Raw genomic sequence first — 16,740 nt, 5'->3', positions numbered from 1 at the left:
GTAAAATGCAACCAATTTTTTTTTGTCATCTGAGACATCATAGTGTTTTTTTTAAAACACCAATTAAGACACACCATGTTGTATTAAATAACAGCTCTGCACAATAATTAAACCATTCTGATCCAAATGTCTGACTCACACTCCCAGAGTCGTATAGTTGAATGTGTGCAGAGAGAATCACTGATTCCTGTGTTTTTGAATCTTTTTCTTTGTCTCCCCTTTGCTCCCTTTCCAGTACTACGAGATGTCCTACGGGCTCAATATTGAGATGCACAAACAGGTGAGTTAACCTCTCCTTCAGAAAAAAAAAACTCCTCTGATCTCATTTCAAATTAGACTGGGTTGACAAGACTTATATTGTAGCAAATGACGATGCAATATATTCACCTGATCCTTTTAGGGTGAGGTCACAAAAAAGTAATGGTTTGGTTTTGACAACAAGCAGGATTTCTGCAGGTCTTTGTAAGCCTTCCTTTCCTTACCCACACAACTCACTATTAGTTTTGCACCAAGCAATGTTCTCTTCAATGTGCTATGAAAAAGGAGATACTAAAAAAAGCTGTTAATATTTTTTGTTACAACTGGGAGAGTACGCCCAGTGGTCACACTACTCCAATATGAACCAGACTTTAGCGGGTATCAGACTCGCGCACGGTCCACCTATGTTATCGTGAAGCATCTGTTTACATGAAGTGTGATCTCATCAGAGTCAGCACAATGAGACACAGAGAGCACTGCTACAACTTAAGAGACATTTTGACTTATAGTAAGTCGTTTTCGCCCAAAACACCCCTCTAACACCCCTGCTTTGTTTAAATTGATTGTCGAGAGATGCGCTCGCGGTGATCATACGTCAAGGATCACACGCGCTGTCCACATGCTTGTGCTGGTGCATGAAGTAAACCGTGCTGAAGCCCACCTCTCCAAAGCGTGCCAAAGCAAGAAAGCGAATGGTGCTTGAGCACGGGACAGTTGCGGTCACACTGGCCATTCAAAACGTGCTTTAGGGCTGAAGCGTGCTTTGGCAAGGCACGGTTGGCCAGTGTGACCGCGTCCTTAATTGGCCCCTGTTTTAAAACTCTGTATCAGAAACAAATGGGTGAAGTTATGGATGCTACATCAGTTTGATACACAGTCTATGCTATTGACCAATCAGAATGAAGTATTTAGCCCCAACAGTTTTATAATCATAAATGAAACACCAGAACTGATCAGTTCTGGACTGTTAACAGTAACATAGAAAAGTCAGAGCTGCTAGTTTTTACTCCGTGAGTGGACAAAGGCGTAAGGTCTTTCTGTCCTTCATCCTGGTCCCTCATCACTCTTGGTTGTTATTCCTGCTCATGATTCACTGAGGGAGCACTTCATGGCCTCCAAAACCTTGGAGGTGTTCCAGCTGTCAGTCAGTTATCATCATCTATGCACACACACGCACAAATAAAAAAATGCTTTTTCCTGCTGAACCTTGAGCATTCAAAGTAACTCCTTTCGCTTTGTTACTCTGTTGATGCAGTCACAGCTGTGCATTCCCAACCTCATTCCACTGCTGCACACCTGCAGCTCACTGATTGTCAGGTGTGAATTGCAGAGATAATCTCCCATCACTTTGGGAGTGTTGAGAGACATTTGAATGATGCCACCTGAGGCTGTGTTCAAAATCCAGGCGCACGGTGGGGCTTCATTTTTCAGCTGTTGTAATATCAGTTATAGCTCACTCTGTGCTCCGTGAACTAGAGCGGGAAAGTAAAGTCTTTCAACACTGACGTTGCAATATTGGAGCATGATCACATTGACTGAAGTTTAACAACTCAACTCAAACAGGTCAAAATATGATTTTTTTTTAATTAGGTGTGGTCCATTAAATAATTTTGCCAGACTTTATATTGTCCCACAATTATTGTTTATAAACAATATTCTTGACAATATTATTTTGAGACCAAATTAACCACTAATGTAATGATAATATATTATCATAATGTAATAAACCCTTTTCAAATGCAACTGCAACTTTAACCGGTGACTTTCAGAGTCACCAGTTAACAGGGTCACACTTTACTCTGTAACACTAACAACGTCTGCGTATGTGTAATTAAATGTATATTCTTTATCCAACCTCAGTTAACAAGGTTTGACTGCAAACAAAATCCAGATTTGACTTTGTTTATTTAATGAAAAAGTTGGTTTGGGACTGAGGTCTGACCAAACATGGACTCAATAGTAAATAATGAGTGAACCTATAAATTATGATTAACAGAAACAGATTTTATGACCAAAGTAAAATTTGGGAATATTATGAAACAATGTTTACATCCTGGTCTGTCACAGTCTGATGTGTCCACGGATAATGCAGTCATGAGCATCGAGTGAGAGTTGTGTTTTCTCTCTGGGTACACACTAGAGGTCTCTCTGCTAAAAACGTCTGTCCACCTAATATCTGTCCACTTGCTGATCTCTTCTGTCCACTCACTGCTATTTCACAAACCTTGGGGCATTTTGCCGTCCGTCAAAGTGATGACATTAAGTTAAAAAATGTGTTTTTTGGTGGTTAACTCCTCCACATCAGTTGACAAACCATTATACTCCGCAGTGCTTCTGCACCCAAGTTGCGCACGCATCCGCCGTTGTTGATAAACAAATAATCCCTCTATAAGATCCTTTATTTGACAGCAAAATAATGTTTAATGTTTTGATAGCTGCAACCAACCTGGATGTCATTGCTTCAACCAAACATTTGAACCCAGCACAGCTGTGCAGTCAGATTCAGCCAGCCATTTTGAAAAAGGAAAAGAAAGAGTCAGCTGTCGTTCAGGCAGGAGAGGGACAGGGAGGGAGAGAGATATCCATACATCAGTTAGTGTGGCTGAAGCTGGGGGAGTAATTTATGCTCAGCCTGTAGGAGGGAGAGAGCGATGGGCCTCTAAAGGGCCGGCCCTTATCAGTGACCTCGTCTGGCGCTGCCTGTCCACACACACACGCATAAACCCACACACAATCTCACGCTGTCTTATGATTGACGGTGCTCACTGACAGTCATATTGGGAGAAGTGAGAATGCTTTGACAAATAGACGCGCACACACACACACACACACACACACACACACACACACACACACACACACACACACACACACACACACACACACACACACACACACACACTCACACACTCACACACACAAAAACACATACAAACACACACAGAAGTAGCAGCTTCTATGATTTAAAGACTTTCACATGTATTCACCAACACAAAGTCTGAGATTGGGGAAACACTGCATCGCCAAACACACACACATACACACACACACACACACACACACACACACACACACACACACACACACACACACACACACACACACACACACACATATACACACACAAGGATACACAAGGGATACACAGATGCTGAGCCATATGTGTGCCACTCATCTGAACCCTTCCCTTTATCTGACAGGGATGAAATTTACAGCCACGATTGCAGTTTAGTGTATGAGTGGGTGTGTGTTTTATTTCATTTTTGTGTGTCCCTGTGTGTGTGTGTGTGTGTATGATGCTTATGCACTTTCCTCTCAGGGGAATGCAATTCTTTGTGTTAGAGCATGCATGTTTGTGTGTGTGTGAATCAAGACAGCCCACGGAACCATTTGTGCACGTGTCCCCAACTATCAGCCCATATGTTTAAATATTGTGTTTCTGTCAGCAGCACGTATTTGTAAGCCTGTGAGTGTATCCAGTGTGTGTGTGTGTTTTCTTTGTGCACTGCGAGTGGGTGCGGAGAGTCGCTAGTTCTATTAGAGAGTTGAAATTGAAGGGGATGTGTGGAAACGAGTGTCGAGGAGCATTCATGTCTAGGCCCATTGTGCAGTGCCAGTCCCCCTTCCTCCTCCTCCTCCTCCTCCTCCCCACCTCTGTCTCTGTTTCCCTCTCTATCCTTTCTTTCTTTCTGTCTCTCTTCTCTCACCCTCACACATTCAATTGCTCCCTCTTGATCACTCTGTCCTCCTCAGTTCAAAAACTGCCTCTCCACTGTGTCTGTTGGCTCTCTGCTCTCTCCTCTTTCTCCTTCTGTTTTCTCTGTTTTGTCTTTGTGAGTAGAAGCAAGGTTGAGCCGTTCTTTGTACTGGGAGTACATTGAGGAAGTTTTATTGTAGCAGGCTTCTCTTTGTCTTTCTCTTGTCCTCACTCCTACAATTAGAATTAGTGCATTCCTCATTATATGACTTTTATGTATGCGTGTTTCTGGCTTTGAGTACAGTGTAGGTGCTCTTTTTGTGTGTCTAAATAATACATATGTTCTTTTTCAAGCATTCCTCTAAACTTAAACTTAACAGAACAGTCAGTCCTCAGTGGGTTCAACAGATTGATCTGCAACATTTGAAAAAGACTTTCTAAGCCTCATAGTAGTGAGCGTTGGCTGCTTTTTTGTCTATTATGGAAGAAAATGGTGGCTTTCTTTTCACCTCGTGTGGCAGTTTTTGCAGATCAATGTACATCCTTACCCATTTGCGCTTAGTCTTTTAACCTCTTAAGACCCAGCGTCCATATATGTGGGCATTTCTGCCCTTCAGACCCATGGTCGATCATTTTTTTAAACTTTGACTGATTAGCCACATTTAGTGACACTGCCCACATCATCTTTTGGTGAAATCACAACATTACAGCCATTTTAGTGAAAAAAACAAAGAATAGAATAGAATAGAATAGAATAGAATAGAACCTTATTTTCATTGTAACAAGTACAACAAAATTGAAGTCACAGCAGCAATCAAGAAATCAAAAGTAAGAAAGTGTATAGAAAGTGCAAAAAGCTCCATAAGAAAATAGATGATGACAGCTTGTCCATCATTCTACAGTTCAGCCAGCCTCCACCTCCACAGGGTCCAGGACTGAGCTTCTTCAGTCATGCTCCATCTCTGTCTCCTGGATCCTGTCTGCTCACAGCAGGTGAAGCTCTTCCAATGTGGCGTTGGTGTCTGATGTCAGCTCTGTTAGCCATGTCTGTGAATAGCATGATGCTACTCTGCCCTCTGGTATTCCCTCTGTTGCTGGGTTAGCATGGCTAGCTCGTCCATCTTATTGGAGATAGATCTTACGTTCCCAATAACGATGGATGGAAGGACAGGTCCATGTCGTCACTTCTTAGTTCACACCTGACAACCTGCACATCGTCCTCACCTCCTTCTCCTCACCTTGTGGGAAGACATCAGGCCTTACACCAGGTAGCATTGACATGCTACAGGCTGCTAACAGCTGAGTTCACATGTCAACAATGCAGCCATGGTTACATGTAGGATCCCCAGACAAACAGGAGAAAAAGTAGTAAAAATATCACTGAAGCCACAAAAAGTTTAGTGTCCATGACCAACAAATGAGCCATACAAAGTAATGACCCACTCCAAATACAAAGATTACGAAAAAGAGACGAAAAAAAATTACAAGAAACGGACAAAGAAGAGAGAGCTGCTGCAAAAGGCAGCAATAGCCAACAGGGCAGCGCCTTGCAACATTAAGTAAACATTAATAATACATACAATATTTAAGTAAAATAAGACTTATAACAAACTACTAATAGAGAACTCTTAACACAAATAATCAAACTTACCGTACAAAGACTAAGTTTACTAATTATACTTATTAGGTCTTACTTATCCCAAACAGCAAGGTGAATTAAATTTTGGGTTTTAAGAGGTCAAAAAAGCCCCAAAAATGAGCCTAAGAAATTAAAAGTACTGGTTAAACCTCTACATCGATAGGTACTTGAAATGTACTTGATAGTTTTCTACTATGCATCTCAGATTTAGTGATGGTAGCAATCTGTTACTGTCCTTTTTTCATTTATAAGTGGAGGAAAGACGGTGTGTTTATTTTTAGTGTTTTCAGTCTTTTTTTAGCGTTCATAAAAACAAAGCTCAAGTATCATGTCCTGTTGTGCTTCTGGCAGGACGCAGAAACACAAGACTCTCACTCAGGGACAAAAGCAGGACACCCTGAGGAAGTCTGTGAAATGTTAGGTTTGTTTAGGCTGCTGTCCATGCTTCCTTAAAGCACATTTTAAATCAACTCGAACACATTTTTGTCCGTTTTCTCAATTTTTTCCCCTCTGATTTCAACTGGGAAAAGATGCAAAAACGTCTCCAAGAGCAAAAGATTCTGCAGATTCTTCATGTATGTGTCTGGTCCCTGTAATGTAAGTTTTATTTGCACAGTTAAAATGCTCTTTCCGTCAAGTGTTTGTTCTGGTTGTAAAAAAAAAAAAGCTAGAAAGAAGCAGAGTGAAATGTAAAGGCACGACAAAAGGGAGAAAACAGCGTTTGGATAGAAAAAAGCCGAGGGAGAGACACTGAGAGGAGGATAATAGAGAGTGCAGATAAAGGAGGAGACAGAAGCTGGGTTTGAAAAAAGACGGCATAAAGGGCACTGAAAAGAGGAAGAGCCGTAGTTAGCATGGAGCGAGTCCCGCAGAGACATTTTAGAGAGACATTTTAGAGATGTCAGGGAGTGTGTGTGTGTAATGATGAGCAGATAGGAGTGAAGCGCTTGATGGGTAGCTGTGCTCTGCATGCCTAATGACTGTTAGAGGGCCCCACGCTCCTCATCGTGCCACGAATTACACTCTAACACAATTACTGCTGCTTTGCATATCTCAGACGGATTGGATGATTACCAACCAAATGTGATAATAGACCTGTATGTGAGAAAGATAGGGAAGCGATGAGGAAGAGGAAAAAGTGTGTGTGCATGTGTGTGTGTGTGTGTGTGCGCGTGTGCCTGTGTGTGTGTGCGCATGCTTGCGTGGGTGATTGGTATCCTGTGTGTGTAAATGTGTGTTCGGTTATAAATGCGTCCAAAAGTTTTGATGAGTATTAAGTAGAAGAAACTTGATTAATGAAGGGACTAAAGGGAGTTTGATATTTCTGATGTGTGAGTGGGTGAGGTGAGATATGTGTGCCTGTGCCCGTGCGTGTGCGTGTGTGTGTGTTTGGGAAGGTCATTGTAGACGTTTCTCATACCAATGAACGAGTGCATGAATCACTCTTTTTCTGGTCCAGCGTATACGGTGTGATCTCAGGTCTGTACTTGACCAGATTTATGAGTCATTCAACTTGTTTTGGAGTTGGGATGAGTGTCAGCCTTGCTGTCTCCAGGAAGCTGATCGCCGCCCAATCAGCTGTTTCTGACAATAAAATAAATTTTTGCATGTCAGAAATGTACACACTCTTGCGTACAAATTATGTGACATGAGCCTAAACTAAACAACTTAGTAAAAGTGGGTGCGGCTTCGAATCCACTGAAATATACCCCACAAAGCAGCACAAATAGTTTTCACACTGGATTCCTTTTATTATTAATGATTCCTAAAGTAAGTCTTACCTCCACCAAAAGCATCCTACACAGTTATAAACACATTTCCAGTCCTGTTGCTGTGGGGTTAGCAGGGTTATCCTCTTGTATTCACAGTAATAGACATTTCATTGTTGTTGCCAAAATCAATCTTCTTTTCCTTTGTTTGGTTGGTTGTATTTTCTTTCTCTTTTTAAGCGCACAGACCCAAACAGGCTGATCAGTGAGCAGCAGGTTGAGGAACACGTGTTGTTTCTGCTAAATGCTGCTCAACACGTGGCCTTATCACACCACAGTAGTGAAGCTACTAATGACCCCATCTGCAAGAGTGTGACGCCTTACTGAGGCTAACGTTTACATGACCTTTCATCTGAAAACAATAAAACGCAGTGGACGCTGACACCTTTAGGGACTGAAAACGCTGTAGTAAGCATGCCAGGCCTGTAGTTGGCCCCATAACTGTTTTGTCCAGAAGCCGCTTTTGGATGATCTCCACTGAAGTAGAGTTGAGCCGATCAGCTGGTGTATTGGGGAATACTAAGAGCAGAAGTGGAGCAAAAGATGCACATTTTGTATAAAGACAGACAGCAGATTCACCAGATTGAGTAGCACAAGCACAACATAGTAGTTTGCAACGATCATAACAACAGTACTGTTGTCCTGTTGTATACGCTCGCACAAAGCGGGTCGCGACATCAGCGTTTCCACCGAAAACGCCGGATTACTGTTTACATGACATCAGTGTCAGAAAAATACCACTATGAAGGCCATTTTCAAAAGTTTGCATTTTAGACCAGCTGAAACGTTGTTTCCATGTAAACACGATGCTGCATGCAACAAATCATTGCATTTCACTCTAAAACCGTTGTCCTGTAAACAGCCCCTGAGTTTGCAATACACTTGTGACAAGAATTTCATGTGCCCAACTTGAAAGAAAATAACAGCGATCCCTTTCAAAGAGAGGGTATTGTGCTTTTTAAGCCTTTGTATTGTCCCTTTGGTACTTTCTAGCTTTAAATGATTCATAGTTAAAGAAAATTACTTTTATTCTCAAATGGGCATTTACCCCTATTTCAGCCTCTGTCTGCAGTGCTTTGTTTTGATTACCGTCTCTTTAAGGGCACAGTGACATGTGCCATCTGTACTGTGCCCATTTGTAAACAATAGTGGGCTGTGTCGGATCAGAACAACTCAGCATAAGCCAAAAAGTATCTCAAGTTGTAGCAATCAGTACATTCACACACAGCTTCAAAAATCAGACTTTGAGCTTAATCAGAGTGAGATCAGACTATTGTATGCATGTAAACAGCTAAGTCAGACCAAGAACAGACTGAGCATTCCCCGATTAACATACCTACACAATGTGATTGCTACCGGGCTGTGGTTGGATTTGGCAGGACTTAGGAGGTCTCCAACACAACATGCACATATATATAGCTGCAGCACATATATATGCACATATACCATGGCACATATATATATATAAAAACATAAAGAGCTACAGCTTCATCCACCTTGGCCTAGTTTGATACAGCAGTGCTGCTGTAAATCAGTTGTTTCTTCTGACAATGAAAATTGTAGCGAAATGTTTCAAAATGCTTTTTTTTTTTTTTGCTGTTCCTCTACAGGCTGAGATTGTCAAGAGATTGAACGGGATCTGTGCACAAGTTCTCCCCTACCTGTCTCAGGAGGTAAGCACACACACACACACACACACACACACACACACACACACACACACTGACACGAAGACGTCACTAACCCTCTGACCCCCGGACCTATTCCTTACATCCTGGAATGAGATCATGCTCATTCCCGCCTCATTACCTCTCCACCTCTGTGACCCCTCACTCAGCATCCCTCCTCCACTTCTTCCCCCTCCACCTCTGTCCTCAGTTCATCATCACGCCTGTCCTTTTCCACCTCACTTTCACTTTATTCCCCCTCCCCCAGTCCCTCTTGCCATATTTAATCTGTCCAGTGTTTCCTCCCCCCTCTTTTTGACCTCCTCCACAAATCCTCTCCTTCCCTTTATCCCTCCCTTCTCCTTCACCACTCTTCGATCCTACTTCTCGTTTCCTTTATGTGTGTGTGTGTGTGTGTGTGTGTGTGTGTGTGTGTGTGTGTGTGTGTGTGTGTGTGTGTGTGTGTCAGAGTAATAAATGGTAGTGTGATTCAGATAAGCCATGCTCTTATCTGCCCACCAGGGCGTCGACCTCCACCCATTACAGCACACCAGCCAACCATCCATTCACCGGTGTCACACAAAGCTTTTGAGTGTGTGTGTGTGTGTTTGTGTGTGTGTGTGTGTGTGTGTGTGTGTGTGTGTGTGTGTGTGTGTGTGTGTGTCTGTCTGTCTGTGTGTGTCTGTGTATGACTGGATGAATAGATGAATAGCCAGAGGGAGGGCTGCATCACCACTGAGCGTTGTCAGGTCTCTGTTGGGACTATTGATATTGATCTAACCTCTCCACCTCTCTCTCCCCCAAACTCTCCTCCCCTTGTTTCTGTCTTGCTTTCATTATCCCTCTTATTTTGCTTTCCTTGACTTCACTCCCTCCCCCTACCTCGCCCTTCCTCTGTCCGTCTGCAGCACCAGCAGCAGGTCCTGGCAGCCATAGAGAGGGCCAAGCAGGTCACTCCCCCAGAGATGAACTCCATTATAAGGGTATGATTCATCTTCTGATCGCTAAAGTGCAATTATTGATAATCATCATTAATTCTATTGTGTTGTTTAACTGCTTTTCTTGGGTGTTTGTGTAATTTTTTAAACATCTGTACAGTGAAATTAGTTTAAAAAAATCAAGTGTAGCGTGGTGTTATCATCATTATTTATATGTTAATCGAGTATTGGATACAGTCCTCAGGGGTGTTTGTCCAAACAATTCACAACAGAATTAAAGGTTTCTGTAACAGGGTGTCCGCGGGGTCTTGAAAAGTATTAAAAGTTGATAAATCAATTTTGGGAAAATTAAGGCCCTTAAAAAGTATTAAAACGTCCTAATTGTGGTTTTATGAGGCATTAAGTTTCATAGGTATTCAAGCTTTGACCCAAAAAATATCCATGTATTTTTATTTTCCTCCCTGCAACTGTCCCCTGATTGGGGCTCTCAACATTTAGCCGATAAAATAGAATAGAGTAGAATAGAGTTACTATATTGATCCCAAACTGGAAAATTGTTGTGTTAACAGCAGAAATCGATGAAGTCAGTAGAAAAATACAAAAATTAAAAAGAACAAAATAAAAAAAAATACATAAAGACTCTAGTTACAATAAAATACAACAATAAGGATTGTGAGCGGTATAAACACCAACTATAAATTAACGTCATTTCTAATTTCATAAAGAGAAATTAGATACAACATTAAAGCAAATCACACAATCTCCGGTACATGTCTTAAATATTTAAAAATGATTAAATCATTTCTCATTTTCTTCAGCAAGTTGGCCTTGAATAACTGCCGTTTCTTGTTGTGGGAGTGTCGATAAACCTGCCTTTGATTTTATTTGTTCTTTCAAGCTTTATTCTTCCTTAGCTTACATCATTTCTGTAAAAATTAAACTACAACTGTTAAAAAGTGGATGCCAACAACAACTGAAAGTTGCGATAAAGTCTTAAAACTTTTTTAAAGGTTTTTGTAAAAGTCTTAAAAAGGTATTGAAATTAACCTCAGGATTTTAGCATATACCCTGTGTCCTTTATATTAGATTTATAATGTTATTTTAAGTATGACCAGAATGGAGGAGTGATTGCAATTCAGAATTGCAAATGATTAACCCAGTTATCAAAGTTGTAAAGACTCTGATGTAAAGGATAATTAAAATGGTATGATCTAAGATCCACCTGGACACAATACTGAAAGTAAGCAATTTAGAAGGCCTATCTTGCTTTCTTATATACTGAAGCAAAGCATTTCTGGCATTAGCTAACTAGCCACAATCTCACTATCATTTTTTCCACTGATCCTTTTACTTGAGATTTGTGCTGCGTTCCATTTGTACTCAGAAGTTGGAACATCCGAGTTTCAAGTGGGAACACCCCCCAAGGTCAGAATATCCGACTTGTAAGTCCCACACCACCACCTGGGTTCAAGACAGAAAATTCCAAGTTCAGGGGTATAGAGTGATTAAGCACCCACCGTAAATATAATAGTATTTTCCGACTTGGCAACTGGAACACAGAACTTTTAGAAGACGTCAATCCCACTCCCGACTTCCCAGTTCTGAGTACAGATGAAACGCAGCATTACTGTTAATTACATGAGCCACTCCATCATTTTCAGACGGGTGTAGTGTCAGCTAGTTGCACCATTTCATCACTGGGATGCATGATTCAGAGAGGCGCCCTGCCTTTGTGTCGTTTGCTTAACGTACTAAAAATTTTGGTCTAAACACGGCCTGTTTATAGGATGACACTTATCTCTCCATTATTCTACTCTTATCATCCTCCTAATTTCATATACACTTCATCAGCATGTCTCATAAATCTAACAGACAAAAACTACTATAGCAAACTTGAGCTGTTACATTCAAGTGTTAAAAGTTGGTACATCTTATTGATTTTTTTATGCTTCATTATGGACCATGTCTGTCCTATGTACAGCAAGTTTCCATTTTTGTCTTCTTTGCTCCTGCTTGTTTTCCTGGGAAGGCATACATTGAAAACTGCATCTGTTATAAATAAGTTATGTGCACTGCAGAGTTTCCAATTCTTACAGAGCACGTTTAATATTTTTTTCTTTAATCTATGATACGTACATTGCATCAATCCTTAATTGTCTGATCTGTTAGAAATGTGCTGCAGGGGTTAATTATTAAACATAGTTGGTGATAAATTATAGCTCTTCACGTTTCAGAGGAATTACTTTTTCCCCACTGACTGTTTTTATCAACTAATGAAGTGATTTTTGTGCCACTTTCTCCCTGCTGTGTCTAAGTCCTGTGTGGTTGTTTTTCATGCAGCAGCAGCTTCAGGCTCACCAGCTGTCTCAGCTCCAGGGTCTGGCCCTGCCCATGACCCCTCTGCCACTGGGCCTGAGCCAGCCGGCCCTCCCTGCCGTCACCACCTCCTCCGGTCTCTTCTCCCTCTCCTCCCTGCTGGCCTCTCAAGCCCAGCTGGCCAAGGAGGAGAAAGCATCACGCGACGGAGTAGACAGCCACCGCGAGGAGGACGGAGACAAGTCTGATTAGATGCCGTTCCCATTCAGCTCTGTTTTTACTCAGAGGCTTGAATCCCAAGATCTGATTCTCCTTTTTGCCTCCAGCCTCTCCCCCTGGTCCCCCCTGGTCTCCCCCCTCTCTGGCTGAAGCCAACATGGGCTTCAATACTTTCACTACAGCTCCAGCTACAAATCCCAAATCCAACTCCTGTTACTGGGAGAGATTTGACACCTGCTCCCCATGTCAAACTCATCCAGATCTTGTCATATCTAATATACTTGGTTTTTGTGTCAATATCTCACCCAGCAGGATGACTTAATTTCTTATTTCTAATGTTTCTTGTGTCTTTTTTAGGCACTGCTTTTTGTGTGTGGTTAAGCTTCAGTTTTTTGTTTATCTTTTTCGATTGGCACTTCTTATTGATTCTTATCCTTCCTTCCTTCCTTCCTGTTGCTTCCTCCCTCTGTTCTTATTCTAGCAAACTTTCTTTGTTTTTTCTTTCACCCTCTGAATCACTCTCAAGTCTCTGTGACACAGCTACACCTTAGCTTGCCAAACATTAGACATGGGGATTCCTGGGCAGGATGAAGAACTTCACACAGACATAAAACAGAAATAGTACAACTTAGTTTCCCTCCAGTGAACACAAGTGTGGAAATGTTTTACAGTGCAGATTACATTGCTTCATTTGGAGACTCATGTTGACTTCAAGTTTGAAAAGTGGTTTGTTATGAATCGGAGGAGCAGTAAATTTGCACCATCATGTCCTGGCCAAGGCAGACTGAGTTCTCTGAATCTCCACACACACCTCCAAAGTCACAAACGCCACATTAGACGAAGTAACAGCATAATAAGAAGGCCTCTCCACTCAACAAAATAGAGATTTTGTATATAATCCTAAATGTATCCATGGAAAGACACCACAGGAAAAGCACCTTCTGAGAACAAGCTTCATGCTGAGAGCTGTCAGACAAGATAACTAACCCACCAAAGTCAGTAATCCCCATCCTCACCTGACCCCGCGAGGTACATCAGATAAATCCGCCCCGGCACTGTCACCGACAGGCAACATTTTCATCAGCCACTAAATGAGCAGAGCTGCCACTTGACTCCTGCTTCCTCCCACTACCCTTTTCATCTTTTAATGTGCGCTGATACGAGAGCAGGCACAGAGGGGAGAGAGTGTGCATGTTGTGTCTGGACAGCAGAGGGCAGTGTGTGTCCTCACTGAGTCACAGGCTGTGTCACAAGAGGAAAGGAGTTTTTGTCCTCTCTGTGAGCACAAAGTTAGAATACAGTGACTAGACTGGATAGATGTCTTCTACATGTGGTCAGATGATCCAGTATTTGAGGAAAAATTAGTTTTAGATTTAACCCCCCAACAACAAACACAAGGATCTAACAAACTGCAGTCAGCACCCATTACACAGATGAAGCACAAGCCTCCTTAACTACTGCTATGAGTTAAACCTCCCCTCAGATACACAGATTCTCCTCACCTGCTCCGCTTTTTTCATTTACTTATCCAGGTTCTGCGTCTCACGCTGAGCATAATGTCACCTCAAACTCTGGCAGCCCAATTTTTAAAACCTGTGTTGTGTTATTGCAGCTTCCCAGGATTGATCTCAAGCAGAAACGCGTTGCAGGCTAATGCCTCTTTTAATTACTTGGGGTTTAATTACTCAATGATGAACTTTGGCTGACGTGAGGCATCCTTGTTCGTTTGGCTTTCAGCGAATCCGATAAATCAGAGCTTCCCCGGTTTCCCAGTCTGGGAAAGCTCTGATTTCCCAGTACTAATTACCACTCAAAGTGTGAGAAAGATGTCAGACAAGCACAGTTTATTTTCACCCACAGAGTTTCAAGGAGAGGCCTGATCAGGCCAGCGTTAGCGGAAACGTGTGCAGACTTGTGTTGAAGGTGCAATAGCAGACTTAATGGCCCTTTTAAAGACCTCTTTCTCGGTATTAAAAATAACATCAGTGTTTCCTACTCATAGATGCCTAGACGGGCTGCTCAAGTATTTTTCCAATCCATTTCTGCATTCTTCTCTTCTACCTGTTTGAGATCATTGTCTGTAGTCAGTGACCCCACATGATCTCCCCTCACCTGCAGTGCCTGACACATGCTCTGCAGGTGATCAGAGGAAAAGATCCAACAGTACCTCCTTCTTCTTAAAGCATTTACTAAAGTGCAGCATCTCACATTAAGTCTCTATCTTTTGACTGTTTTATTGCAGCCAAAGTCATACGGCACCATCTAATTTCTGACTGTCAGGATGTCTGATGTCACTAACAAGTCTCATCTATACACAGAACACCTGTTGTGACATCGGGAAAACATTTCTAAACTTAAATTGTGTGATTTGGACGACCTTATAATAACATCAGACACAGAAAGGAGAGAAGGTCAGAGGTGGGGCAGAACACGCCACAGTGTGTATATGTAGAGGAAAGTTGTCAGCACAGTGTGTGTGTGTGAGGTTAGGGGATAACAGAACTGAGGGAACTTTAGGGGACCTTGTTGGGCAACAAAGCACAAATGAGATTAAAACCAACAATATGATAATAAACGAAAGAAGTTAAGGCATGTAAAACGTAGTGTCCTTCTGTGGGAGCTTGTTAACACTGAGCTTGTTTTGCGAGGGTTGACACTAGGTATAGATGATTGTTTCAGTGCATCTTTTATTTCATAAAGAGAGCCTTTGATTTATGCCAAACCCTTAACACACATACACCCTTACTTAGCCTATGTCTCTCTGCAGCACTTGGAGAATGATTTGACGTGCAAAGGTTCCTTTCAGCAACACAACAGACCTTTATTTTGAAGAATATATAATGAAGTCTTCAAATTGACTCCTTAAAGGCCCCTCTTGTTATGCATGTATGTGAATACACTACACAGATGTGTACAAACAGCTGTACAGGTTTTGGTGTTGGCTGATTGACAGAGATTGACCATGTTTCTGTTCTTTCAGTAGCTAAAGCTAACATGCTACTCAGCTTGTGAATTGAGCTCGCAGCACATTGTCCTCCCATCTAGCCACACACTGTATGTATCTAGCTACATACTGTGCTTGTTGTAGTGATATGCAGAGCGTGTAGAGAAAGGTTAACACACACACACACACTCATCTACACACGCATTAGTGCATGTCTGCAGGAGAACCGAGATTGATTTCTTTCTGGTGGAGACTTTTTTTAATGTTTAGTCCAAACTTTCTGTGATCAATGCACTTGTTTAATGTTTTGTTTTTTCATTATTATTTCTCTGCTTTGTTTGAAGTATTAATCAATATGAGCTAGAATGAGAATTACAAAGCCGACGTTATAAACATACAAATTAAATTCTATGTATTTGTTTAAGTAGTTGGAGGTATTCGCCTTCATATACAGTTATACATAGAAAGCTTTACATGTAAATAGCTGCATCTTCTCGTCTGTCCTGGATGATTCTTGTGCTATTGTGTTACAAAACTGATGTGACACCAGGGGGGGAACTGCAGTACATTGACCTTTGACCCTTTGACCCTTTTCCTCTCCTTAATTCCAGTTTGTCCCCTCCTATATCTGCCTCCCTTATTTGCCCCCATAGCGTGAAGCATTGTAAGCGTTTTGAGCTTTGTAAAGGTCTTTTTTTAAATACTTATTTTGTGCATAATGTAAAACCTGAAAGTGTGTACTTTGGAAAAAAAATGTTTTGTGTCTGAAATCATAGCTCCATTGAAAAAAAAAGAAACTATTAAAAAAAGGTACATTTACTATAAATAATATGAAATGTTCTGCAGTAAGGAAGGACTTCTGGTGCCTTACAAATAAAGTCAATCAAATCATAAGAAACTCTCTCACACTTCTGTGACTCTTTGTACATCTGTGTGTAGATTTGACAACAGATTAGCACTACACTTCATTTATAAAACAGAAAAAGGTTCATGGATGATTTTTATATCTTTATTTTTAAAGTTAATGGTGGTAGGTAGAGTAGGAAACTGGGAGGGAGTGTGGGGAGTGAGAATCAGTGAAGGGCAAGACTGCATAACTTTGGTCACCTGTGTGCCAACAGAAAAGTCAAAGTCACAAAGTACCCCTATTTGTGGGCCTCTTTCTTAACATTATTCAATTGTTAACCCAGGTTCAAGGCCAGATTTTCAATGTATCTAGAAAAGGAGTCAGAGAGGTATACCGCTGACTTTAGATATGGAGTCCAGACCCAGGTGAACCTTGCAAGACTGAGG

General features: G+C 41.5%; 1 protein-coding gene across 2 annotated transcripts in view; it reads left to right on the top strand.

Moving 5' to 3' along the window:
• The window catches only part of tle5 (TLE family member 5, transcriptional modulator), a 49,023-nt gene extending 32,701 nt beyond the window's left edge, over positions 1 to 16,322 (top strand). Inside the window, exons 4-7 of one of the 2 annotated variants that reach the window (XM_074668187.1) lie at positions 236 to 280; positions 8,974 to 9,036; positions 9,939 to 10,013; positions 12,312 to 16,322. In XM_074668187.1, the coding sequence (XP_074524288.1) occupies positions 236 to 280; positions 8,974 to 9,036; positions 9,939 to 10,013; positions 12,312 to 12,536 (408 nt within the window). In that variant the 3' untranslated portion in view covers positions 12,537 to 16,322. Of the gene's footprint in view, positions 1 to 235; positions 281 to 8,973; positions 9,037 to 9,938; positions 10,014 to 12,308 lie in introns of both variants that reach the window. The other variant, XM_074668186.1, reaches the window with a different exon arrangement.
• The last annotated feature ends 418 nt before the right edge of the window (positions 16,323 to 16,740 follow it).

This window comes from Halichoeres trimaculatus, unplaced genomic scaffold (assembly GCF_033239565.1).
Source record: "Halichoeres trimaculatus isolate MK-OKI-2021-1 unplaced genomic scaffold, fHalTri1.1 fHalTri1_scaffold_4, whole genome shotgun sequence".
Lineage (NCBI taxonomy): Eukaryota > Metazoa > Chordata > Actinopteri > Labriformes > Labridae > Halichoeres > Halichoeres trimaculatus.
The sequence above is the reverse complement of the archived record's forward strand: the minus strand, read 5'-3'. Positions and strand labels throughout refer to the sequence as shown.